This window comes from Hipposideros armiger, unplaced genomic scaffold, assembly GCF_001890085.2.
Source record: "Hipposideros armiger isolate ML-2016 unplaced genomic scaffold, ASM189008v1 scaffold_258, whole genome shotgun sequence".
Lineage (NCBI taxonomy): Eukaryota > Metazoa > Chordata > Mammalia > Chiroptera > Hipposideridae > Hipposideros > Hipposideros armiger.
In genome coordinates this window covers 976,037-1,003,604 of record NW_017731608.1, presented here as the reverse complement: position 1 = coordinate 1,003,604, position 27,568 = coordinate 976,037, and the positions used below count along the sequence as shown (strand labels likewise).

At 40.3% G+C, this 27,568-nt stretch overlaps 3 protein-coding genes across 21 annotated transcripts in view; 2 read left to right on the top strand and 1 right to left on the bottom strand.

Annotated features, from left to right (window-relative positions):
• The window catches only part of ATG13 (autophagy related 13), a 43,483-nt gene extending 31,814 nt beyond the window's left edge, over positions 1-11,669 (bottom strand). For 3 of the 10 annotated variants that reach the window (XM_019656388.1, XM_019656391.1, XM_019656395.1), the window contains exons 1-2: positions 11,060-11,669; positions 10,584-10,699 (exon numbers count right to left, since the gene is read on the bottom strand). The gene's annotated coding sequence lies outside the window, so the exon portion shown is untranslated. The remainder of the gene's footprint in view (positions 1-10,583; positions 10,700-11,059) is intronic. The other 7 variants (XM_019656392.1, XM_019656396.1, XM_019656387.1 and 4 more) reach the window with 5 other exon arrangements.
• Positions 11,670-11,724: 55 nt separating this feature from the next.
• Positions 11,725-19,047, top strand: HARBI1 (harbinger transposase derived 1). Of its 3 annotated transcripts, none has more exons than XM_019656312.1 (4): positions 11,725-11,821; positions 12,301-12,387; positions 12,540-13,355; positions 18,328-19,047. In XM_019656312.1, exons 3-4 carry the CDS (start codon positions 12,686-12,688, stop codon positions 18,705-18,707), a joined length of 1,050 nt encoding a protein of 349 aa, XP_019511857.1. In that variant the 5' UTR covers positions 11,725-11,821; positions 12,301-12,387; positions 12,540-12,685; the 3' UTR covers positions 18,708-19,047. The 3 variants fall into 3 exon arrangements, with proteins under 3 accessions (XP_019511857.1, XP_019511856.1, XP_019511858.1); XM_019656311.1 differs by having other exon boundaries at positions 12,301-12,415; XM_019656313.1 differs by lacking the exon at positions 12,301-12,387.
• A 6,639-nt stretch (positions 19,048-25,686) lies between these two features.
• Positions 25,687-27,568, top strand: part of AMBRA1 (autophagy and beclin 1 regulator 1) — a 172,257-nt gene continuing 170,375 nt past the window's right edge. For 4 of the 8 annotated variants that reach the window (XM_019656469.1, XM_019656467.1, XM_019656466.1 and 1 more), the window contains exon 1: positions 25,733-25,925. The gene's annotated coding sequence lies outside the window, so the exon portion shown is untranslated. Of the gene's footprint in view, positions 25,926-26,041; positions 26,149-26,381; positions 26,407-27,568 lie in introns of those variants that run through there. The other 4 variants (XM_019656468.1, XM_019656464.1, XM_019656463.1 and 1 more) reach the window with 4 other exon arrangements.

Here is a 27,568-nt window from a genome sequence, read left to right as displayed (position 1 = left end):
GCTGCTCAGCTCGGGCTGGACTCGAACCGCTGTTGCTCAGAGCTCAAACTCTTGAGCGAGCTCTTAACCAACTGAGCCACTCGGCCGGCCCCATAATGATGTACTTTTGAATGAGGTAATGCATATTTGTCCCTTCTGCTTTGCACGTATCCTGGATGTATATAATGATGCTGGGAAATAAACCCAGGGCTGGTTGCCAAGAATGCTTCCAGTCCTCCTGGACCCTCTTTGTCTCTTTGTCTCTTTGTTTCCTTAAACCTCGCCCCCCACTTCAGGTACTGTTCTCTGGAACGCTGAGGCAGGACCCGGGCACTAATGGGATGGGTTTTAAGGCCATTATTCACAGGCTGCTAGAGGACACAGCCAAAGTAGGGCTTTTAAACGGTTACCATTTAGTTCAAGTCAGGGTCATTTTACCTCTTAGCATTCTAGTCTCTCAGTTATGTTGCAAGCTCTTTTGCAAGCTTCCCCATTTCTTGTCCCTTTCCTGATAATATGCTGAATATGTAAGTTCATACAGATACTTACTACCTTCTTTATTAAATTTTTTGCCCTAGGGACATAACCCAATTACTATGTATAATCTCAGATATTTATAAAAAATTCATTTGTGCCGCCGAGTGGTGCGTTGGTGCGTTGGTTAAGAGCTGGCTTGAGACGCCAACTCTGAGCAGCAGATCCTTGGTTCGAATCCCACATATGAGGGCCAGTAACACTGCCCTCTACAGCTAAGATGCTGAACAACAGCTCGACCTGGAGCTGGGCTGCCGTGAGTCGCTGGCGACGGCATGGGCTGCAGCCCCTGCTGCAGTGGGCTGCCATGGACTATCGTGTGTGGCCAGCAGCCAGTGTGAGCAGCCGGCAGCCGCTGTGAGCAGCTGTCTGGAGGCTGGCGACCCATCTGTCAAAGCCGGGAAGAGCGCAATGATAATACCAACATGGGCCAGTGAAGCAACATCCTCCACAACTAGACTGAAGAACAAAAGGACAGCAACTTGTCTGTTCCCCTTCCCTGATTCCCCAGCGCTGTTACCCTCCCCCAATTCCCCAATAAAATCTTTAAAAACAAACAAAAAAATTATCTCAACTTCTCAATCCCCAATTAAAAGCACAGAAATACAAAAGCTATAAATAAACCCAGAAGAGGAAATAGCCAAGTGAAAGATGTCAATAAAATATTGGGGAAAAAGTGAACAGACTGGTTAAGTATAAAGGTTTCAATGTTTATTTCTGCTCATGCCTGTAACATTAAAATGACAAAAGGAAGGGTGCTTAAAAAGCATACAAACAGACAAGAAACAGCCATGGCGATAACATCAAAGTTCTGGTAGATGGAAAACAGAAGAACTAGGTAACTGGGCAGTGCAGAGCTGACATCCAAGCCACCAGAGGGGAAATGCTAGACAAAGCAAGCTCCTCTGAACCTAAGAGTCCAAGAAAGGCTAAGGAACTAGAGGTACCAAATATCTCCTCAAGGTGAGGTGGCAGGTGGGGCTGGAACAGGATTACTTGAAAGCCCACAGAAGAAACAGCGAGACCTCACTCCGGGCCCTACACCCCCTTCAGGACCCCACTCAAGCCAGCACTGCCCTTCCTCCCTAATTTTAGAAGACTGGACAAGCACTAACTTTTCAGAAACACTGAATCAAAAACATGCTGGACTTCAGTTACCAAAGTCTATAGGGGACATTCCCATTCCCACCTCTGGACCCCCCTTCTTCATTTGGCTTAAAAAACACTGGCGGCCACGTTAGAGGTTTTCATCGTGACTGGTGATCCTAGCTGTCTCATTCACACTTCAGCATGAGGAACCCGAAAGAAACTCAGGGTATTTTGAGTGAGGCTGGTAAATGGGTGGAGCTCACAGAGGGTCATCAGGAACAAGTTGCCCCCCCCGCCCCCACTCCATCCCCTTTCAATTGAAAAAAAACTCATTTCAGTATACAGAGATTTTCCCCTGAGGACGCTGAATTTCTCCAGAGGAGCCTCCAATCTCATGCTGGGCAAGTTTTCAACTCCTTTGGGTAAATACCAAGGAAAGCAATTGCTGGGCCACCTGGGAAGAGTATGCTTAGTTTTGTAGGAAACCTTCAAACTGTCTTCCAAAGTGGCCGTACCGTTCTGCATTGCCCCCGGCACTGAATGCCAGTTCCTGTTGCTCCACAGCCTCCACCGCATTTGGTGGTCCGCGTTTTGGATTCTGGCCATTCTAATAGGTGTGTAGTGGTAACTCAGTGTTATTTCAATTTGTATTTCACCGATGACATGTGATGCTAAGTATCTTTTCCTATGCTTCTTTGCCACCCGTACGTTTTTGATGAGGTATCTGTTAAGGCCTTTGGCCCATTTTTTAATGGGGTTGTTTGTTGTATTGTGTTTTTAGAGCTCTTTGTATGTTTTAGATACAAGTCTTTTTTTTTTCAATTTTTTTAATTAAACATATTGGGGTGACATTGGTTAATAACATTATATAAATGTCAGGTGTACAACTCTATAATACATCTGTATACTCTACTGTGTGCTCACCAACAAAGTCTAGTCTTTTCCCAGCACCTTGTATTTGACCCCTTTACCCTCTTCACCCTCCCCCAAGCCCCATTCCCTCTGGTAACCACCATTCTGTTGTCTGTATCTACGAAGGATAATGGTCTTTTATCAGGTGTGTCTTTTACAAATATTTTCTCTCAGTCTGTGGCTTGTCTTCTAATTCTCTTGACAACCTTAGGTTTTTTTAAAAGCAAATTTATATATGGAACTAATCTAATACTGAACAGATAACATTTCCTTGATTTATTTTAAGGATGAATATTATTAACCAAATTCAGTTGTTTTGAGTTAACAGCTCCTAGCATATTAACAATATTATTTTCATATTTATATACAATACCTATTTCTATTCACACAAACTACAAAATATAACCTCAAAACCATTAGAGATAATAGGATATTTTGTCTGCAATTTAAAAAACAAACTTGCTGGGCCAGCCAAGTGGCACGTTGGTTAAGAGCTGGCTTGGGACGCCAGAGGGCCCTGGTTCGGATCCCACATATGAGGGCCAGTGACACTGCCCTCTACAGCTAGGATGCTGAACAACAGCTCAACCTGGAGCTGGGCTGCCCTGAGTCGCAGGCAATGACGTGGGCTGCAGCCCCTGCTGCAGTGGGTTGCCATGGTCTACCGTGTGTAGCCAGCAGCCAGCGTGAGCGGCCGTCCAGAAGNGAAGAGCGCAATGATGGTGCCAACTTGGGCCAGTGAAGCAACGTTCTCCACAACTAGACTGAAGAACAAAACGACAGCAACTTGTCTGTTCCCCTTTCCTCAATTCTCCAGCACTGTTCCCATCCCCCAATTCCCCAATAAAAATCTTTTAAAAAAAAAACTTGCTGACAAATGCTCAGCACAAACATTATTTTCAAGATTGATAAGAATTTAAATAACACTTTGTACCAATAAAGTGCTTTTAAACACATTTGTCATGCAAGAATAAGTAAGTCTTACATGTAAGAACATGTAAGAATATGTAACACTGAAATTAAAACTGACAATTTTACATTTGCTTCTCCAGCTAACAGTGGAAGAGCAGAGACAATCTTTTCTCGCCATAGTCATTTTTTTCTAAAGCAAAGATTTTCACATTTCCTCCAACACTGGCTTCAAAGGCAGCTAGCTGTACAATTAATTGGGAAGAAGGTGAAATACTTCTTTACAGTAGATTGCCAATTAGCAAATGTACAATAACAGAATTATGATAAAACCACCGGGTGAAAGTTCGTTGGCAAATAAGGTATTTTTACAATCTTCCCACAGATTACTTATCAATTACAAAGAGAAGTCTGGTAGACACAATCTTAACAAAATAATGAAAGAAATAATCAAAATTGAAAAACTGACATTATACCCCTCTTGATATGATGTAGTGAGAGGATATATCACTTACTAGCTTTCCTGCTAAACTTGTATAACCTGAATCTAACCATGAAGAAGCAATCAGATGAGCTTAAATTTAAAGACATTTTGCAAAATAACAAGCTTGTACTCTTCAAAAATGTCAATCTTAGGAAAGTAAAAAAATGGGTTGAAGAACTATTTTAAAATAAAGGCAATTAAAGAAGTATGACAACTACATGCAATGTTTGATCCTGACTTTAAAAAAAATGTTGCTATATAAAAGATAGTATTGAAACAACTGGCAACATTTGAACACTGACTATATACTAGGTAACAGTATTGCATCAGTGTTAAAGTTCTTGAATTCGACACAATTACACTTGGCCCATGAGCTGTTCTTAAAAGACACAAGTAACTTTTCAAGAGTCCAACAAAAATAGAAAAAGAAAAAAGTAAGATCTATATTATATTATGTAGTATATGATACATATAGAGAAAAGTAGAGCAATGTGGCAAAGAATGAACAATGTATGAATTCAGCTGAAGAATATATGAGAGTTCATTGGAATATTCTTACAATTTTTCTGCAGATCTGACATTTTTTCAAAAAATTGTTTTTAATTAACAAACAAAATCCATTCTCATCAAATGGCTGGGTAAAGATAAATAAATAAGGGTGGAGAGTTTAACTAATTTTCACCCAGCATAAATTTTTCCAAATTAGGTCTATCTCTTTGTGGACCTATTTCTAATACAATTTTTCCAACATCTGAATAATTGCTCTGGCTGTACTTCCAAGATCCCATCACTTGCTTTAGAGTAAATAGGCAAAGAGTTCAACGCACTGTGCCATGATAAACATAAGGGGGACTCCAACAAGGTGGACTGAACTGATGTTGTTAGTCCTCCCCACCCCCACCCCCCACCTACCAGCACATAAAAATGCAGATAAAATATGACAATACAAAGGTTTTGATACACAGCTGAACCAGAAATACTGAGAAATCCCAGGTTCCAGAAAAAAGGTAAGTCAAAGCCACAGATATGAGAAATTTGATGCCAGGCAGCTGAGGCCTATGGAGAGCAAGGTCAGGTCCTTCTAGCTAACACACAAGTATAAGAGTGGGGGTGGAGGACAGGACCTTGCTGTTATGGGCAGGTAGAAACCCGGTCCCCCTGCATAAAACCCCAGAGCCAAGTGCTCCTTGATCACAGAAGCCAGAGGAATCCTACAGAAGCAATAAAGAGGTTTGCCATCGATCATGGCAAAGTTTGGAGGTAGGCAAATCATACTCAAACCTAAAAACATAAGTCAGTAAAGTACATAGATGTAAGATCCAAAATTACACTACTCACATGCATGGTAAAGAAACAAAAAGCCACGAAATTAACCTAAAAAGCAGTCCAAGATCACGAAAACCCCTAGAAACAGGCAGAAGCATGTCTGAAAGAGCCTTGGGAGTAGGTTTCACAGTTGTGGATCAAGAGCATGCTTCCCGGCCACACTCAACACCTCCTCTCAACTTTTAGCTAAATGAATTAATAATTTAAAAATTTACAGAAATTTACAGACTGTAGATGGAAATAAAACATCAAGAACTCAAAAGAACAAGACAATATCATAGACAATGCATCTGAGATAGAAGATGGGCAAGCTAAGAGGAAATGTGCTTACTTGTGAACTCGTTAAATACATAAAAGAGAGAGAACAGACATTACACATGGGTCTTTTTCTTTTTCTCTAAGTATTTCTTTGTTTTTCATAGTCCCTCTCGGCTCCTCCTTTCCCTTTTAGTACATAATATACAACACAGATAAATATGCTATTTTTTAACTTATAAAAACAGTGGATTATTTTTCTTTCTCTCAGAAAACAATTAAATATAGTTGTAATTTGTATGACTTTAAGCTATCTTGCAAAAAATTTTTATTATTAAAGTTTAAAAACATTTCTCTATGGGATAAGGGCTGCCCTTAGCCTCTGCCAGAAACATACATGATTTCACCCTGGAAGAAAATAATATCCTAGCCCACAAATTATCTCTACAATTTTTCATATACAATATCTGGCACACAGTAAAATAAACTAGGCATTCATAGAGACAAACCCAAATGACCAAAATCCAACAGATACAGCAGACATTAGAAACATAGTAATAGAGTTATCAGACACAGATTTTAAAATTACTATGCTTAATATGTTCAATTAAATAAAACACAAAATTGAGAATTTGACAGAGAACTAGAAACTATAAAAAGAACCAAACAGAAATTCTAGAACTAAAAAACAAAAACACTAACTGAAGAAACTCAATGGTTGAGTCTTTAACAGATTAGGCCAACAGAAGACAGAAATATTGAAAGGGAACATAGGCCAAAAGAAAATATATCCAGAATGAAGTACAGAGAAGTGAATGGATGGAAAACAGAGACAAGTGTACAAGAAACATAAAGTAAATACACACTTTGGGGATAATTTTGAGAGTGAAAGGGCACTATTTAAGGTATTTAATCATATCATGGCAACAGGAATAAAATGAGACATGAGATTACCTGAGACACTGAGGAAAGGTCTAATATATGTGTAACTGGAGTCCCAGAGGAAGAGAAGCAAGAATAGGAAAGTAGCAAAATTAGGAAATATATAGCTGAGAGTTTTCATGTAAAGAGGTAAAGATAAATAAAGTGGATAATTATGGTCTGGCCAGGTTAAAGATTTAGGGACACCAATTTGAATATATATAGAGAGGGAGATGAAATCAAGGGACTGGAAGCAGAGAGACCAGCTTGGAAGCTATTTCAGTAATCCCACCATTACTGAATTAATGTGGGATTATTCCCACAGTGGATTAAGGTGACACTGCCAAAAAAATGAAGGAAAGGGCAAATAATTTCAAATAAACAACTAAATAATTTGGCAAGAGATTATATAAAAATGGTTCTAGATAATACCTCCAGCCCTTATATGAAGTTAATATCAATTGCTGCAAAAATAATTTCTATGTTTTCCAATTTTTAATATAGAGTTTTTTAATGTTTTGGGTTTGGGCTGAAAAAGTTCAATATGGTAAATTAGGAACAGTTAACAAGAAAAAATAGTTAAGTACAAGTTCAAGTGTAAACAACAAAACAGTAATTTCTCCGCTTTCAGGCATCAGTTATTAAATTATAAAAATCCTTTTTTCCATTTAGAAAGTTCTTTGTAGACAAAAGAGAAACATAATAGAAAGTTTAAACAACTGAAATCATCTTCCTTCCTAAAAGAGTTACAAAGGAAGTTTTGAAAATAAAGAAATAAGCAGATATACTCAGTTTTTAAAATGAGGAACAGGAAAGATAGAAAAAAAGAAAGAAAGCAGAAGTGGCAATATTTATAACAGAATTCCAGGCCAAAGTGATGAAATTAGATTAAAAGGGATACCAAGTAATGATAATCTCTGAAAATATAATGGCCATAAACCTTTATACATAAGCAATATGACAATAAAATACATGAAGCAAAAATTCCTAGAGATACTAGGAAAGTTTGATAAAACCAAAACTATACCTGAAGATTCAACATATCTATTTACATATATCACGTAGATATAAACAAAAATATAGAGAATCTGAATAATAAAACCAAGTCTAATATATATGTTGTGGCATATAGGGCAAGTCACTCAATCTTTCTGTACCTAATATTCCTTTACTACAAAATGTTTATAAATAATGATACCTACCCTCATAGGATTGGTGAGGAGTAAATGAGATCGTTTCTATAAAGAGTACTTGCCACATACGAGATGCTCAAAAAGCTCTTTGTTATATAACACTACCTTTCACATCATTCTTTCAGGTTCAAGGGACACTATAAATTGATCATGCTCTTGACCATAAAATTTTTTCCCCAAGATATTATTTCCCATAATCCAATAAATTAGAAATACACAATAGAAGTTAACAACATATACATTAAGATTTTATTATAAACACTGAAATAAGAACCAAAGTTACAAATTATCTAGAACTTAACGAAATGCAGAATATTTGACAACAAATGAGATACCGCAAAAAGGGAATTCAGAGGAAAATTAATATCCTTAAATGTCTTTGTAATTTAAAGATATTTAAATAAGTATTCAGTTTAGGGAACCAGAAAGTAAAATAAACCAAAGAAAATGGGAGGTGGGAATAAAGATAAAAGCCATGCTTAATTAACCAGTCCAAAGAATAAGGCCAATACTATCTATAGGTTTCTTGAAAATTCCAGCAGAAATAGATTAAGGAGCAAAAACACCCTTAAGCTTATATTTAAAACAGGACATCTAAATCTCAATAAGTATTTCTTAACATAATCTCTCTCCTAATAATCTAATAGCTGTTTGTAATAGAGAAGAATTGCAGAACGTTCAGTAACCTTAAGACTGGAAAGAATATAAAATGATTTTAACTCTGTATTTCTTTCACATTTGTATGAATCAAAAGCCAAAAAAAGCAGCATTTTCCAAAATAACAATAATACTAAGTTGTCACTTCTATAAATACTTTATTACCTTTACTTTTACTAAGAAGATACAATTGATCAGTCAATTGTGCACGTTAATTGTTTTTCTAAGTAGTGGTGACTCGCAATGTATCCCTTCTGTAACCAAGGGCAGATGGGGGCTACAACAAGGGCAAGGCAAATTTCCTGTGCCACCTACATCGGCATTTAGTGGATTTCACTAATAAACTAGTCCACATTTACTCTACACTTAAAAACAACTATTTAAATTTAATCTTAAATCTCTTTAAGGATTTAAAATCCTTCCAAAGATTTAAAACTAATTTTACATCTCTTTAAAGATTTAAAATCCTTTTAAGATTTAAAACCCAACTTTAAGAAAAGTTTCTTGATTCCCCCTAGGAAAGAGGATGAGATAACCTCCTCTGCATTATTCCAGGTTACATGCCTTTATCCTATCAGGGACTGCTTGCAGTTTTCATTAGTCTCCATAATTTGACAAAGAGGAAACAAGGACCAGCAACCCCATGCACCCTTTTCCTCTCTTAAAAAAATGCATGAAGAAATTATGCCCTTTGGAAATTCATCTTACTCAGTTCTACACCCCAAGTTGGAACTTACTTCCAAATCACCCACACATAAAGTTTAGGTAAGCTTTGTTCAAAAATAGACTTTTGGTAAAGTATATATACTTCAAGACTCTCAAGTCAACGTACAAGTCACAAAAGTCTTAAGCAATATGGAGGCTCAAATATCAGCTGAACAGCCTGCATTTCTTAATCAGTGAGTCTCTATACTTTTCTTCCATTCAAAAACAAAACAAAACAAACAAAAAAACTTAAGTTGAATAATAAAGTCATGACAGTGAGGAATTTTTTAAGTGTACGCTTCATCTCTGAATCTAACCGGCACAGTGTTATGCGTGTAATTTTCATCTCTTCTATGATAAGCAAAAAGTAATTTAAAAGGAAAAGAAATACTTAAAAATGAAGTTTTAGGTATTTCTAGGCATTACTAAAATTAAATAACTTCTCTCCAGATAAAGATTCTGAAATAAATACCTTCTACTCCCACTTGAGCAAAATATAATTGCAGGGTGTTGGGAATGGACCTTTACTGATTGGGTGCAATAAATTCTACAGTGGGTGCATTTTCTGAATAGTTAAAATTATCCTTGAAAAATCACTTATATAGTAGGACACAGGTTTTTGGAAGATCAAAAGTTAATGTCTTAGGCTATTTTTGCATTTAGGCTATGGACACCCTGCTCTGAGTCATGGAGGTCATAAGCTAATACAGCTAGGTGGAAGAGGGCAGGAAATGAAGAAAGGTGATTTATTGCCCCCACCTCCATACAGTACAATTCCAGTGTGCTTATATGGTAGGACTCCACTGGTCCCAGCTGATTCAATTCCTAAATAAAACAATATAGTTTGAAGTATTTAGTAGCTGAAGGTCTACAGGTTTTGCTTCAATTTTAATAACCACTCTTCAGGGAAAAATACAAATATACAATAAAAACTGTTAAGTGTAAGTACAGTGATGAAAAAACGAAGTGGCCTGCAATTTTTATGAAATGTAAATCTCAAAAGTTGCGATAGCCTTCTTAATTTTATACCCCAAGGGGTACAATTTGAAAATAGCACATGAATTAACTACATGCATCTTACTATGCAGATCAGTATATGTGACGCTTGCTTCAGCATTTATTCATCATCCACTGTGTATTAAAAATATTGTTAACTCAGGATTCCATTCCACAAGCATTTATGACTTCTGCTCAGCTGAAAAATGTAGTCGAAAACAAAAAAACTTGTAATTTAGTTAGAGCCACATTATCCACACATGAAAAGCACACTCACAAAACAACACACAAAACCCGGAGTTAATTTAGTGTACAGGGAGTCTGTTGTTTCTTATGATTGCACATCTTCCATTGAATGTGTTCAATAAATTCTACCACCTTAGGAGATGAGTTTTAAACTAAGCATAATGAGATACTAGGGACTTTATTCCTTTGATATTCATTTATTTATATTCCCTCTCCCTCTTGGCTCTCTCTCTGATGGTGGGATGGCCAGAAGAGGAAGAAACACTGAGAGTGAAATACTAGGCTGAATTGACCAAGCAAACTGGGAACTAATTGACTGGGAAAGTGAAAACTGAGATGAGTTAGTGATGAACCCCAGAAGGTGCAGAGCCACTTACCCAGAGATTTATTTAATGAGAATGGAGCGCAGGTTTCCACAGGTCGTTCCACTGCCAGTAAGAAGATAGTCGTGAACCTTGGGTCCCTTTTTTCACTAGTCAACAGTCACCCTCACCTACACGCGGAGTACATATTTGGCACTCAACAAATCTTGATTGAGTGAAAACCTACCTCACTCACACTGGTACCCAACCCCGGAGTTACGGACCTACACGTTATTCCAAAAAGCCTGAGGACTGAACCCAAGAACTGAGAAAGTGGAGACGAAAGCGCCTGGGGGGTCTTTGTAAAGACTGGGAACAATCAAGTCCCAGCGGGGCCTACACCAACCCGACTTCCCAAAGGAAGCTCATGGGGCTGAACCGCGGCTGGTCGGCTTCAGCTTCCCAAAGAGAGACCCGACAGGCCGCAGATCCATAGCCTCCCACCCGGGGGCGCCGAGCGAGGTGGAGGGTATCCTCTCTAAAGTTAGTACCTGCGAAGCTGCGACACAGAGAGTGGTTCGGGGCTCTCATTACGAAGGCCGGGGCCTGGGGCCGGCCAGCTGCGCCTCCTGGCTGAGGGTTCCGCGCTCCGGAGCTGCAGTGACAGCACCGGTCGCAGACAGATACCTCACGCCGCAGAAGGCTCGTGGCTCGCAGGCCCTGGCTGTTTCGCTCTCAAGACTGAGCGAGCTGTCGCACTCGCGTCGACCGGAGCTCTTCAGGGGTCTCCGCACAGCTCAAGCGATCACTCCTGCCGTAACCCCAACAGCCGGTCGCTTCCCGGCGCCGCCATCGTTAGTGTTTGTTTTCATCCGCTTCGGTGAAGGCGGGGGGAGGAAGAGGGCTACGGGGGAAATACAGCTGTCTAACCTCAGCCGCACTTTCGCTGCGGATGTACGTCCTATTTAATCTCTTTCCCCTTCGAGATTCCCATAAAAGTTGATTTCCTTTCTATGTAAGTCTTTCTGGATAATTGTTCAAAGCGTCTTAAAAAAAAAAAAAAGAAAGGTGTAAAGAGGGAGGTCTTTGAAACAGCGAGAACGTTTGGTCTGCGTGTGGAATGTGCACCGGCGAACCGCAGGTCGCTGCGGCAGCCTCAGTGAGGACGCGGCGTGGGGCGGACGCCGACGCGGAGGGGGCGGGGCCTATGCTGAGAGCCGTGGCGGTTTGTGTGCTACTGCTGGTTCCGGAGGAGGGCCAGACCCGGCTGGGTGGGTGGGGAGTGCGTCTGGTCACCTGGCAGGCGCCGAGAGGTGGGTGACTGGCCTTAGATGACTTTGAGTGGCCCGTGCTGTCAGACTTCTAGAGTATTTCGTATTCCGTATTTAAGGCGCTTGTTAAAAGCGGTGGAGTCGCCTCCCAACCCTGCCTCTCCCAGCCTCTTCTTTCGCGCCTTCCTTCCAACCTGTCTGGTCTTCTCTACTTCCTATCCCTCAGCCTCACTCGGGATTGTTAGAGCACACAATCTGCATCCATCGGGCTGTGTCGTGGGCGGTGTTTTTGCCCATCCTCCTCTGTTAGACTGGTTTAAGCCCCCCCACCCCCTGTCCGTCCAGTACCTATCAGGTGGAACTAGAGAGCATTGGGTAATGAAACCCTCCGTGACTAATCCCTGCCCTGGCTAATTTACCACTTACGTCAGCTGCTTCGTGGCCTTTATAGTTAGGAGAAGATCTCTTTTACCTTGTGAATAATTATGCCGTCACCTCTATTTGTCTTTTACGCTTCCCAGTTCAAATGCCATGCGTTAAATGAGCCACCGAAATTCAACTCCCAGTTTATTCTTGAAACCCAAACAAGACTTGTGCAGCAGCCATGAGTAAGTGGACAAAAATCCAGAATTACAGGTATAGCACCTTTTGCTTGAACAAAATGGAAAATTGAGAAAAGGAGCTATTGTAGCCTTTGAATCACTTGAAAGTCTTTGGGATGTTTCTAATGTTTTTGTTTTTTTTCTTTTAACCTTTACAGAGAGAAGATTATAAATGCCAGAGTCATTTAACTGATGGTTGGCTGTTGAATTCTGACACTTCTTTAAAGACCTTGCACCAACATCTTCACTGGAAAGAGTTCAGAGAAAATAGCAGAGGGAAGGAGAGTCCACATTTACATGGACCATGGCTATACCCATAACAGTGCTTGACTGTGATCTCTTGCTGTATGGCCGAGGTCACCGGACTTTGGACCGTTTTAAGCTGGATGATGTGACTGATGACTACTTGATGTCCATGTATGGTTTTCCTCGACAGTTCATTTATTATTTGGTGGAGCTCTTGGGGGCAAGTCTTTCTAGACCTACTCAGAGATCCAGGGCTATTAGCCCAGAGACACAGATCCTTGCAGCACTTGGCTTCTATACCTCAGGTTCCTTCCAGACTCGGATGGGAGATGCTATTGGAATCAGTCAGGCATCTATGAGTCGATGTGTTGCCAATGTCACCGAAGCGCTTGTGGAAAGAGCCTCACAGTTCATTCACTTTCCAGCTGATGAAGCCTCCATGCAGGCTCTGAAGGATGAATTCTATGGATTGGCAGGGATACCAGGGGTCATAGGGGTGGTTGACTGTATCCATGTGGCAATCAAGGCACCAAATGCTGAAGACCTCTCCTATGTGAACCGCAAAGGTCTGCACTCTTTAAATTGCCTGATGGTGTGTGACATCAGAGGGGCACTAATGACTGTGGAGACAAACTGGCCAGGCAGTCTACAGGACTATGCTGTGCTGCAGCAGTCTTCTCTTAGTAGTCAGTTTGAAGCCGGAATGCACAAAGATAGCTGGCTGCTTGGTAAGTTTGCCAGTGGAAATGCTTCATTTTGTAGCCATAGAAAAATTATGTAGCAGACTAGAATGAAATATGGGACTCTACAGACTTGAGTCTCGGTCCTGTCCTTATTTTTAATGATACCTCAGGTGAAAAGTCTCTGAGCCTTAATTTTTTTTAAATCAGCATTTAGAAGATATGTATTAAAATTTAAAAGCTGATTAGTTGACCCAGATCTTCCACTTGTAAGAGTTGATGTTGGAGGCACATGTTCATAAGCATGAACATTGCAGATATAAAAATCACATACAAGAATTTGCATTGTAGCAGTGTTTTGTAGTTGCAAACAGCAAGAAGAAACCTACAAAAACATCCCCTTTAAATACAGCCAAAATACTTATCAGTACAGATCTGGTTAAATATAGTACATCCATACAGTTAAGCCTTAATTTTTATCATCAGTAAAATGGTGAAAATAATGCCAAATGCAGTAATACCTATTGTGAGAAATAAGAAATATATATATGAAAGCTCATTATAAAGTATTGTACAAATATATTTTTGCCATTTGTGATTGTCACTATATCTATATGAAAATGATAGTAGACAGTGCACTTACACAGTTGTTGTAGGAACTCACAGATCTGCCCAAGTGCCATTGGAAAGCCTGGCATAGTGATATGAGTAGGACAAGAGCCCATTCAATATTGAGCAGTGCAAACTAAAGTGACTACAGCTGAGGGATACAGTTAGTTAACAGTGATAAAATCCTTGAGCCTGGCAGTTTAGTTTTGTTTGTTTGTTTGTTTGCCTGCTTGTTTGTTTTAAAGTGCTACTCTCCTGTGAGCAACAAGACAAGGATTATCTTGTATACAACATACCGTATGTGAGAGATGAAAACATACGTTAAGGATTGGAAGACCTCTCTTTGAAAACCACTAATCATATCTGCACTGTAATGTTCATAACACGGGGTTTAACATGTAATAGACGCTCAGGAATTCTGTCTCTTTAATGTGCTTTGTTTCTCTTTCATGTGTTTACTGATTCATGAAAGTGAAACCTCCCCTGTTCTGAGTGGGAAGGGACTACTGTCACAATGATTGGCTTAGAGCTGCCAGGGTGCCATGGGTAACATCGTGGAACTTAGTGATTTTCTTGAGTTGGTGCTTCTGCATACTGTTTGCAGTGTACCACCTTCTCTTTAGTGGACCTTTATCTTAATCCCACCTTGTGCCTACTTTGAACTTTCAAATTTCATATTACGCACACCAAGAAGTGAAGGAAAGTCTGTTTTGGAAATGTCTCATCTAGTTACGTCTTCCACAGATGTGGGAATACTTGGGTTCCAAGCTCATTTTGTATGAAATCACTTTGGTACCCTAACTATAAAACCAGCTAAAATTTACTGAGCATTTAGAATTTGTCAGGCAATGTTGTAAGCACTTTGTATTGGATTATCTCACTTAATCCTTATAAAAACTCTTGAGGAGTTACATACTAATAATAACAATTTTACAGATAATGAAGTTAAGGTGCAGAATATTTAAGTCACTGTGTTTAGGTTTTAAAACTAAATCAGGGCCAGCCGAGTGGCTTAGTTGGTTAAGAGCGCAAACTCTGAGCAGCAGGGTTGCCAGTTCGATTCCCAAGTGGGCCAGTGAGCTGCACCCGAGCTGAGCTGCTGCTGAGCTGCTGCTGAGCTGCCAACAGGTGGCAGGATGGCTCAGCTGGTGAGAGCACGTGCTCCTAACAAGGATGCTGGGTTCAACTCCCGCTAGGGATGATGGGCTATGCCCACCCACAACTAAGATTGAACACGGCACCTTGAGGAGCTGCCAAGAGGCAGTCGGATGGTTCAGTGGTTAGAGCATGCGGCAACTAAGATTGAACACAGCACTTTGAGCTGAGCAGCTGCGAGCTGCCAATGGGCAGCCGGATGGCAACTGGACTTGGAGCTGAGCTAGCTGTGCCCTCCACAACTGAGATTGAAAAACAACTTGGCTGTTCCCCTTCCCCAATTCCCCAACACTGTTCCCCTTCCCCAATTCCCCAATAAAATAAAATAAAATAAGAATAGAAAAAAAAATTTAAACTAAATCATGTGAGGAGTTACTCTATTTGGCAAATATTCCTTTTTTTAAGGACTTCAAGGCCATGTAGGAATTACTGATTTTCTTTCCCTTGGACCCCAGATTCATTTGGAATTATGGCTTTAAAGTAGTTTTATGAGTTGTTTACAGGACAGTTGAAAATAAGTAAAAACTCTGACAAACTGTTATATACTTTTCCGGATCTCTTCTTTTTAGGAAGAGTAGAAGAGATGGATATTGCAACATTTAACAAATGTTTCTGAAGGCCGTTTTTGGTACCAGGCTATATGCTAGGCACTAAGGATGGAGAAAGTAGACCCACGTGGAAACTGAGTCTCTTGGTACTATCAGTTCTAGCACATACCTGTTGGAAAGCCTCCATGAGCTCTAACAGGAAAACTAGTTTGAAGACCCCTGAACTAGAATAGTGCTTTGCAAATTTTCCAGCTCAAAAGAGTCATCTGGGGAATTTATTAAAAACGTATATCACTGGGCCCCACTTCAGACTTTGGGAATGAGAACCTTCAAGGAAAGAATCTAAACATCCATTTTTAACAGGTGCCCTAAATGCGTTGTACAAATAGATGAGTTTGGGAAACACTGGTGTCTAAGGGGTTGTGTGGACAATGTAGAGGGAAGATTGGCAGAATTATGAGGAATGGTCAGATTTGTGGAATAAATAGTTCTAGATTTGCCAAATCTAGGATTAACTAATTCCCCCCTTTTGTTTGTGTGTTTGTTTGTTTGTTCTTAACATATTTCACCGTGGGTGTTATCCTTTCATATCCTAGTTCTCATCTGTCTCTTCAGAGTGCATTACCTAAGTGTCCTTCTCCAAATGTGTCTGTTCCTGGGAACAGTTCAGCCTGAGTTATTTCTTCAGCTCTTGGTCTAGCCCTTGTTAAGCAGCTTTGGTAAAATCTGCCAGAAAGTCTTGTGGATGACTGATCATATAAACCATTGTAATCTGTTTAGCAATTCTGATCCTAATCCCCTCCTGAGTGTCTGCCTTCCACTGGTGTTTGGATTATAATGAGTTTAATGACCATAGAGCATTTCATAAAAGGTCTACATTAACCAGTTTGTCCTGTATGTCTCCCCATTTAAGTCCCATACTGTTTCTTACAGAAGCGTTTAACAAATATCATTTAGCATCGCTGTACTTTGGCATTCATCTGAAATGTTTATCTTATTCTCTTTTACAGCATTACAGTATTGTTTTAGTGACTCTGAGTCTGACATTGGCATTAGTGACTGGCTTCTTCCCCTTGCTTTGCCTGGCATATCAAAGAATGGCTGACTATTTTGATCTTCATATTCGTAAAGTGAATTCAATAATACCTAACCTGGCAGAGTTGGGATTGGATAATAAGAGATAATATTTTTTAATTGCCCAGCAGAGTGCTTGCGACATAATAGATATTCAATGAGTCATAGATGTTATTATTTTCATTATTATTTACTACAGTCAGTTTCTTAAATTCAGTATTTAGTAGGAGTGAGTTCAATCAAAATATAGGTCGTACTTAGGACAAATAAGAAAAAAGTCAGCCGAATTAAAATTTGAAAATTTTGTGAGACTTCTTAGATATTTAGTTAATCCAGTACACCTAAAACTAATACAGTGTTGTATGTCAATTATCTCTCAAAAAAATTTTAATTAAAATATATTAAAAAAAGTAAAGTTAATCCAGTTCTCAGAAATGTAAGCTCCTAAAAGAAAGGAGTATTGTATGTTTTGGAACAGTGCCTAGCACTCTGAACAGTCCATAACTATTTACCAAAATTGATGGTGGGTCAGGAACACAGCAATTATGCAAGCTGGCACTCCTAGGGCCTGTTTGTCTTAGATTTCTAAGAGGCTGTGATTCATTTCATCTGCCAGATGTAGTGAGTCAGGACAATTAAACATTATAGAAACATTGTACTGTTGTGTTAGAACATTACACCCCAGTTTTTTGTTTGTTTTTTGTTTTTAGCACTTCCAGGATCATTTGATAAGGAAGTCACCTAAGGGAAATGCCGCATGTGTATTATTTTAATTGACTTCTGATTTTATTTTCGTATCACTGAATATTAACTATTTGCATCATTATATTTATGCTCTCCTTGTTAGTACAATTCTACCAGTTCCTCTGTTACAAAGATGTTGTTCTTTGTAGGGCAGAACACCTGAGTTCTGATCTCAACCACAGGTGCTGGCACTTGTATCTTATTCTTCTTAACACTGGGAGAGTGAATTATCATTTCAGAGTATGAAATACTCTGAAATTCCTGGGTAGTGCTTTCAGACCTGACATTTTAATGGTAAAGTTAGAAATTTTCTTCACAAGTGTTTTAAGATCTTGTGGCAGAATTCTCTTTTTCTCTCCTGCAATTTTTTTTTTTTTTAGCTGAGCCATCCTGCCACCTGTTGGCAGCTCAGCGGCTGCTCAGCTTGGGCTGGGACTCGAACCGCTGTCACTCAGAGCTCAAACTCTTGAGCTCTCTCTCTCTTGCACTTTTGCTCTTTAGAAATTTTGAAGTTTGGCTTGCTATGTGACAGTTTTTACTAACCTTTTATTAAAGAAAAAATATCTCAGAATTCAGAAAATCCAGAGTTTTATTTCCTCCAGCACCTTCATCCTTACCTACATTCTTTCTGACTTAGCTTTCTTTAGCTGCCAGCCTTTTTCTCTGTTGGTTTTAACCGAGGATATTCCTAGCAAAGACTCATGTCTACATGCTTGTGACTCTGGCATGACTTCTCACTACCACAGCATTTCCCTCTTGGTTTTTCTGGGGTGCTTTGGCTGCAGAGGCTGTTGCATTTTCTTGTCCATTCACTGTATATGTTCTTGGATTTTCCTTTTTGTTTGTATTCTAGTTATAATCACTTATGCTTTCTTTGGGCCTTCCCACAGGTGACAGTTCCTTCTTTCTCCGTACCTGGCTCATGACCCCACTTCACATTCCTGAAACCCCAGCCGAATATCGCTATAACATGGCCCATTCTGCAACTCACAGTGTAATTGAGAAGACTTTCCGGACCCTCTGTTCCCGATTCCGTTGCCTGGATGGATCCAAGGGGGCGCTGCAGTACTCCCCAGAGAAGTCCAGCCACATCATCTTGGCCTGCTGTGTTCTCCACAACATCTCCCTGGAGCATGGGATGGATGTTTGGTCCTCTCCGATGACAGGATCCATGGAACAGCCTCCTGAGGAAGAGTATGAACACATGGAGTCCCTGGACCTAGAGGCTGACCGTATCCGTCAGGAGCTAATGCTCACTCATTTTAGCTAACGTGAAAGGTGGGGAGGAGGGAAACTTCCCAGAAGGAGTTGTGACAAACTTTCCCCCTCATCATCCCCTACACAGTTCCATCATTTACCATGACTGAGTATGTGGACACTTGTCACAAATTGACATTTAATCTGCGTGTTTTTGAAGGGTTGGGGCTTTGCTAAAATACCTTGATTCATTTGCAATTTTATTAACTAAAACAAAAACCAAGACAACAGTTTCCTACTATGCATTGAACTCCAGGTTGAGCATCACTCATTTGAAAGCTCATTGGTCGCAGACATTTATGATTGTGCCTACAAAATTAAAGCACAGCAGACATTGGCATCTAGCCAGAACAGGTTTGTTGTTGTTGTTGTTATTTTGTTAGTTTCAATTATCTGGCAATTTCAGATGAAATCAATATTTATTTGTCCTGAATTATTTGGATGGTATTTTAGCTTTTCCACTTTGCTGCCTATATAGGCATAACCTGAGGCAAGTGTAAAAAGTAAATTTAAGTTGGAGAGTGGTCTTCTGACATAAGTAAATGACTGCTAATCTGAGTTGGTATTGTGTTTTTAAGAGGATGTTGGGGACAGTCTAAAAACTGTATCTTTAGTCTTTCTGCAGTAATTGGACTGTGACTTGGACCTAGTTTCTAGGGTGAACATCTGGACTCCAATCTCCTATTTCCAACCCTGAGTAGGACTTAGAGGCTAATGGGTTTAAGAACCCAATCAGCTTAAAGAAGGCAAGTCAAATATAAAGTAGCAAGCTTACACTTTACAGCAGATCTAAAGACCCTGATAGCTTGATAGACACAGGAGATTTACCCAGGTTTTGACAGCTCATATTTAAATAGATCACATTTCTTGGGCTGGCCGAGTGGCTTAGTTGGTTAAGAGCTTGTTTAAGAGTGCAAGCTCTGAGCAACAGGGTCGCCAGTTCAATTCCTGGCCCGAACTGAGCTGCTGAGCTGCCAACAGGTGGCAGGATGGCTCAGCTAAAAAAAAAAAAAACAACTTGATTGGAATAATGAAAGTGTAAATTAGGTTCACACATTGGTGCCTTTGCTGGGATAAAAAAAAAGAGACTTTCCTGAGGATTGTCTTTTTCCTGGTTTTTTTATCCACTCACTGTGTGACACATCTGAATTGTCCTCTTGGATCATTTCCTACCTGCCTTTGGCAGTGTTAATCTGGTGATGTTCAAAGCAAAGAAATGAACAGCTGATGACACAGAAATTTGGAAATAAATTGAGGATGACTCATCCTCAAGATTAAAAACAATTATGGATTATTATCTGCTGTTTATTTCTACTCCAAATGCTGTTTCCCATCATTATCCTACTCTAAAGAGTGAGTCCATTTGGCAGGAGATTGAGCTTAATATGTACAATGGTGTCATTGAGATGAGAGTGGACAACAAAGAGGTGATTGGAAACTTTAACTCAATTTATTGTGCAATAGAGGTGCCCTGTTACATTTTTCTTTACTTTGTAAAGTTTAACTTGTGACCCAAGCTTGCTTAGCCTGCTTCATAAGGCAATATTTTGACTCTCAGTCTTTACAAGTTTCCTGAGATGGATATTTTTCCCTATAAAGTTGTGGTTCTAGTATGAGTATTACATGGAGAAAGGGTGGCTGCAAGGTGGAGTGTGATCTTGGAAAGTGTCTAGCATTTTAGCCTAAAAAAACTACATTGGAGAAAAATTGGGGTTTTCACGTCTTAACTCACTAGATGGTGACATGAAGCCTGAGTGGGAAAGACAGTCTTGGAGAGATTTCAAAAGCAATTTCAAGTCTATTATTTGTACACCAAAGATAATTTCTAAGTGCTGAACTGACCGAACATTGGCTGGCAGTTTTTTCCCTGGGAGCATTTTATTTTCTAATAATTCTACAGAGAAACTGTAGAATTATATATATATATATAATATATTTTATATATATAATATATATAATATATATGTAATATATATATTATATAATATGTATATTATATAATATATATATATATATGGTTGTTTTTTTTAAGATTTTATTGGGGAATTGGGGGAGTGGAACAGCGCTGGGGAATCGAGGGAAAGAGAACAGACAAGTTGCTGTCTTTTTGTTCTTCAGTCTAGTTGTGGAGGACGTTGCTTCACTGACCCAAGTTGGCACCATCATTGCGCTCCTCCCGGGTGAGGCAGATCAGTCATCGGCCTCTGGATGGCTGCTCACGGCGGCTGCTGGCTGCTCACACTGGCTGCCAGCTACACACGGTAGCTTATGGCAACCCACTGCAGCAGAGGACTGCAGCCTACGCTGTCGCTGGGGACTCACAGAAGCCCAGCTCCAGGTTGAGCTGTTGTTCAGCATTTTAGCTGTAGAGGGCAGTGTCACTGGCCCTCATATGTGGGATCCGAACCGGGGTCCTCTGGCATCCCAAGCCAGTTGTTAACCAACGCGCGACTCGGCCGGCCCTCAAATATATTCTTTTAATCTCTTTTCAACCTGGATTTTTACAGGCCAGAGATTTTTCAGTTCATAGTCACACTTTGCCCAAAATGACCTGGGGAAGGGATCAGGGTCTGTACTGCCAAATTGCCAAGAGTTTGCTCATAGAGGCTTTTTATAAGTGCCTGAGAAGTCTCCTCTTGAGGCCCTTATTGTGGATTTATAGTGTATCCCTGGTATACTTTTGGGAAAGAGTCAAGGATTTTGCCTGCCTTATGTAAGCCTCATCTTTTCATAGATGACCATCTGGCCAGCATAGGAATTTTCCAGATTTGCCGTCAGATGTTTCAAGACAGCAAAGTCCAAGGACATATTAAGGGAAAACTACAATATTGGATCATCACTGGTTTACTAATTCCAAATTATACAAAAGAGGCACCATAAGCATATTCTTAGTTTAAAATGAAGTGAACAGAGAGGGAGCCTCTTTTCGGATCCTTGGCCTGTAAGGGTCTATAGCAAGTTAATTTAGGGACAAAAAACAAGACACGATTTTAATTGGGGTCATACAGTGAAGATGTGTAACAGGTGGGGAGGGGTAAATTAGAGGCTAGACAGATCATAGACATACTATAATTGTATCCTTGCCTGAAACAATGAACTGAAACAACTCAAGGACTGAGCTTAGCAGTTGCTTTCCCTGTCAATGGAGGGAAATTTAGGAGAAGGACAAGAAAATAAGATATCAAGGAGTTGTAACCATTGTGCATGCACATGTCTTTAGGGCCCATATTACTCTCTAGATCCCACTTAGGTCTTAAGAAATGGTGGGTATAAGAGATGGACTCAGAATTAAGACTTTGTTGATTGTGAGAATGATCATGCAAGAAAAAAGGTAAAATACTAACTGAAGTCTGGAAACACCCCAGTTCCCTGGCACATACAATTCACAGGCTTTTTTAAAAACTTGACTACAATCTAAGACTCCCTTGGTGATAATCAAATAGGAGAGGTAAGATCTCTGGATACTAAACAGGAGCAAGGGAAGTGGAGCTTGAAATCATAAATTGCAAAAACAGTGTTTGAAACAATCTTCATGTTTGCTCAGCAAAACATTAGAGGTTCTATCATTCTGTTGAGACTTTCTCTACCCCTTCCTTACATATACAGCTTTCTTTATGGAAGGGCTGATTTCTTTGTCATTCTGGAGTCTAAAAATGCTCCTACATTTCAATCCATTGATAAATGCCACCACCGGAAATTTATCCTATATGAATAATTCCCCCAAAAGAAGAGCCTTCGGGGATCTCTCTCCACTGAGTTGCTCCTCCATCACCGGTGACACTGCTTCTAACTTTACCATCCAGCCCAAAGTGCATACATTAGCCCACACTGCCATGAGACCAGGCTACAAAAGAACAGCAAAACCTACAACTGGCTCATTTTGGCTGCTCAAGGCCTAACTCCTCTGCCTGGACTTCCTAATAGAGGACTCATCCTAGGTTCAGGCCTGATTTGTTTCTCAGAGCCCAGAGCCATGATAAGGAACAATCATCTCCTCTTCTTTCCCCTCCCTTTACCCTTCATCCCAGGCAATGTCCTCAGTTCAACATGCCCCAATCCTCTTTTCCTGGTTTAGTCTTTCTGAATTCTTTCCATGTGATTGAGAGTGGCTGGGTCCATTCTTAGAGTGACTAATTGTGCCAGTTTTCCCAGAGTTTTCACAGTTTCAGCACTGAAATTCCTGTGTCCTGGTAAACGCCTTGGTCCTCAGCAAACGGGGACAGTTGGTCAGCCTACTTCAGGGAAAACATCATTTTACTTCAAGGTGATGGTTCCCCCAGGGGAATCCTCTGAGAATGCAACAATCAACATAATAATGAATTATTGAATCTTAATACCCATATGTAAGCATCAGTGGTGCATCCTAGGATGATTATTACTTCTGCCCACCGGGTTCCCTCTTTTCAGGTCTTCCTCCAGTAGGAGGAGATTGCTGTAGGTTTAAGGGTTTCAACTGATATCTTGTATATACTCTCTGTCCAAATAAACTCCATAAAAACAAATAGTAGCATACTGTCACATTGAAGCTTAAACCTACACTTGAAAAGAAACAGTCCTCTAAAGAAATTTATCTCTGAAGAAACACACACACACACACACACACACACACACACACAAAGAATAGAAGGAAATAAAAATTACCTGTAGAGATGCAACTCTGCCTGCAGAATAAGTCATCTTTTTTTATGATTTCACCAAGAAGTCTAGCCTCAGTGTCTCCAAAATCTCCATTTTCAGATGATGATTTAAGATTTACATTTGCATAACCTTCAGGTGTTTTTCCCAAAATAAAAGTCTCCAGCTTTTGAAAAACCGAAAATTTCTTGTAGCTTTAAATTTCGTTTCTTTAGCTTTATCTCACTGAAATCAAGGTTTCCAAATAACATCGTTATTTGGGTCAAATTTGAATGAGGACTGTAGTTCTAGACATTTATATCCCACAAGCCTCTTCAAGAAGGAAGCTTCTCTAACGCATACATTCTAGAAGTAGAAACTCAGCCCTGGGATGACAGCAAGGGAAAGTCTATTTGCCTCATCTGGCTGCAGGGATGTGTCAGAGACTGCTTATTTAGTTGTCACCTAGCATCCATTTGACCCTGACTTTTGGTGGGCACAGGATATAGACTAATTCCCAGTTAGGTGTGGCTGTATGACTAAATTATGGCCAGCGGAATGAATAAGTGGAAATGTCCTGTGCTATTTTCAAGATGTGTCCTTATGGCTAGGAGACATGCCTTTCCGCTTTCAGATTCCTGCTGACTGGAATGTAGACAAGATGGCTAGAGCTTGAGCAGCTGTCTTGGACCTGAGATGAAAGCCACTTACTGAAGATGTCAAAGCAACAAGATAGAAAAAGCCTGGATCCTGACACTGAACACCTTACCCTAGGCTGTACATCTCTGGATTTCTTTTATATGACAGAGAAATAAACCTCTGCCTTGCTTCCTTTTTTTTTGTTTATGTGCAATAGGTCCTAATCATAAATAATAAGGTTATAACTGCCTCTTTCCAAGAGCAGAAATGTTTGGAAACAACATACATATTCAACAATGGGGAGCATGGTCAGTGTATCCTCTCAATGGAATATTGTGCAATTGTTAAAAATAACAACTATTGGGGCCGGCCGAGTGACTCAGTTGGTTAAGAGCTCACTCAAGAGTTTGAGCTCTGAGCAACAGCAGTTCGCTTCCCAGCCCGAGCTGAGCAGCCGCTGAGCTGCCAACAGGTGGCAGGATGGCTCAGCTTAAAAAAAACAAACAAAATAAAACACAAAAAACAACTATTAAAGACTTTAATAGGGAAATGATATAATGCAAAACAATACACTATTGTATCTCTGCTGAAATTAAACTTTAATAAATTATGTAGGGTATTTCCAAGGATTACAAGGGAATATGAACAAATTAAAACTTTGGAAGCAGATTAGTTTTTACTTTTTTCTTTTGTTTCCTTTTTCTTTGGAAACGGATTACTAAATTCTTTCTTTAAACTTTCATAAATATTGCTGTAGTGTTTACTCATTTTAAAAGTCCCCTAAAACAGTGGTAGACAATAAAAGCCCAGTATTTTGTCCTCATGTTATGGATGCTGGTCTCATCCTGCATTATATATATGAGTTGTCCCTTAAATATTTTCACAGACTTAAAGGTTGTTTTTTTTTAATTACAATAAATTTTAAATAAAACATGTTGTAAGGATGTGGTCTTTCACTTTCATTAGACTATGCACTCTGTCAGGGCTGGGACTGTCTTAATACCTTTACTTCCCAAGCCTCTCTCCTTCTTAGGAGAAGGTGGAGTCCAATATTATTGCTCACTCTTAGTAATCCATATTTGTAGTGATCTAAGTGATGTATTGAATTGTACCTAGGATGTACATATTAATCCACATTTGTGTTGAGTGTATTATTTTGTCTACTGAAGAAACTTCAGGAAGACGCTATTGTGACAATGAACATGTCAACATACTTTGTCAGTTTCTGAACCCAGAGACTTTTCATCATTATATTCGAGGAATACCTGTGGTTCTAGGCCTTTGGAAGAAAATAAAGAGAAAAGCAGTACGTGTGTTGCTTTTTTTCTGCCATAGGTCAGACTACACAACCCTGAACTTTCCCAGCTTCTCTTTGCTACGCTTACAGGCGCTAAATCGGAGCTTTAATAGATTTTTCATTATATATAATCTATATAATCAAATTTGATCAATTGGGATAGTGTTAGGAATCCATACGGTAGTCGGTGAACTGTGTTAGACAACAAGTGTTATTGTACTAAGACTTGCTCTTCAACACTCTCCAGAAAAACTCCAGCTCTCTAAACAATTTAGCCGGCAACCGACACAGAAAATGGCAGAATCACAGGCTTCTTTACTCCCTGGCTTTTGATCTGGGTTTGTTTATTTATGTCTTGGACAGGAGCCGGACCTTGAGTTGGAGCGGATATGTTTTTCGGCGCTCGACTGTACTTCCTTGAACGATTGCGCGGGCTCTCCTCCTTTGATGTCTGGGACGTTCGTGTATTCGGTGATCTCTTGCGCCGTCTTCTTGCTTGATGTCTCCTGAGCGGCGGCGGCGGCGCCGGGTCGAAGGCTGACTTAACCGCGAGGGCCTGCGCTCAGGCTGCTTTCTCCCGCTGGTCTGTAGAGCAGCCCTTTACTTCCTTCTGGCTCTTCTTCCTCTCTGTGGTTCAGTCCACCCGCTGGGCTGCAAGCCGAGCCCCCGCCCGCCTTTCAGGTAGGCCCGGGAGGAGCCTGGGAGGCCCGGCCCGGCATCCTTCCGCCGCCGGGTTGAGAAGACCTTGGCGCTGGCGGGTGGGCGGGCAGGCGGGTCGGCTGCGGAGACGCGGCCAAAGGAGGTGCTACTCGGCTGCGTTCGGGGGCGCGGTCGGAGAGGCGGCGGGGAACTGAAGGAGAAGCCGGAAGGAGGGAGAGGTGCTGAGGCTGTCCGGTGTGGTTCGGTAGGGAGGGGATTTGGGGTCACAGGCGGGTGTTGGCACCCCCAGTGTGGGGGAAAAACGCTTTCCTGGAACGGATAGAGCTTTGCGCGCATTGACCCTCCTCCCTTTCTCTTCCCCCTCAAGGCTCCCTGTCAGGACTATTGCACTGAGGACCCCCTCTGAGATCGGCCCTTGAAGGGACCCTTGAGTAGGTGGAGGCAAATGGAACCAGGCCCTCTGGCTTCTCTGAGCGAAGTGTCATGTTCTTGCCTTTTTTGGGTAGGGAAACTGAGGCTGAGGTCTGGGACGTGATTTTCCCGATATCCCCCATAAGTCATTTTTTGCATTTACCAGTTCACTTTTTTTCTCCTCATTTTACCAGTCACTTTATGCACATAGTGATGTCTCGTTTAATTGTCTGTGATCCTACCTTCTAGGAATATAGATTTTTGTCACTGGAGGCTTCAGAAGTAAAGGGGCCATGCGATCTTTTGGCTGTTTTTCCTTTTCAAAGTCTGTATTATTTTCGCGAGAGTAGCAATGACAATTTCTTTCTGTTTCTTGATGGAAAATTTTGTTTGCTGTCCAGTTTGCTTTCTGGTTGATATTTATTTCTTCCCCTTCCCTTCAGCCTGTTCCTCAGTGGAAATCTTTTAACTATGGTGTTAAGAGGTTAATGTCCAACAGAGGATGGTCAAGATTTTGAAGTCAGACATTTGTCCTGAGAGAGTTTGCTTTCTAGGAACAATCCAAAGGAAACCCAAAGTGCCTTTTTCTGAAGTTTTATTATTTTTGATTAGTGATTTAGTTACTGCATATAGTAGAGTTTCTGCATATACTAGAGAAGGAATCATTCAAATACTGAGATATTTAAATTGCAAGTTAACATCCTGGGAACTCTGTTATGTTTTCCATTATTTTCCAAACTTGGAAACTTTGGGGACTAAGTATTCTTACTCATTTTATTTTCATTGGATTCAGTGTCATGATCCTAATTTGTATAATTTATTTGTTCAAAAAAAACACAAAAAAAAACAATCAGCCAAGAGGTCATTCTAGGTTGAAACAAGTATTGGGTTGTTGGAAAAGTCATGACGCATTTTTGCAACGAAAAACAGAAAAAATACGTCATGACTTTTTCTGACAACCCAATATTTCCATTGTATGGAGAATCAGGAGAATGGTTTTAAAGGAGAACAGACTAAATTCCCAATCTTTGGATGGAAACTATACAAGTCTATGTTCCTTTAACAGTTTTAGAATTTTCATATGAGTTTTGGAAAGGTAATTTTTTTTTTTAAAGATTTTTATTGGGGAATTGGGGGGATGGGAACAGTGCTGGGAAATTGGGGAAAGGGGAACAGACAAGTTGCTGTCGTTTTGTTCTTCAGTCTAGTTGTGGAGGATGTTGCTTCACTGGCCCAAGTTGGCACCATCATTG

Bases quoted from the DNA above. Each gene is read 5' to 3' on its own strand.
- HARBI1 (XM_019656313.1), top strand. From the start codon at position 12,686: ATGGCTATACCCATAACAGTGCTTGACTGTGATCTCTTGCTGTATGGC. The intron at 13,356-18,327 runs GTAAGTTTGCCA...GCCTTCCCACAG, and splicing joins CAAAGATAGCTGGCTGCTTG to GTGACAGTTCCTTCTTTCTC.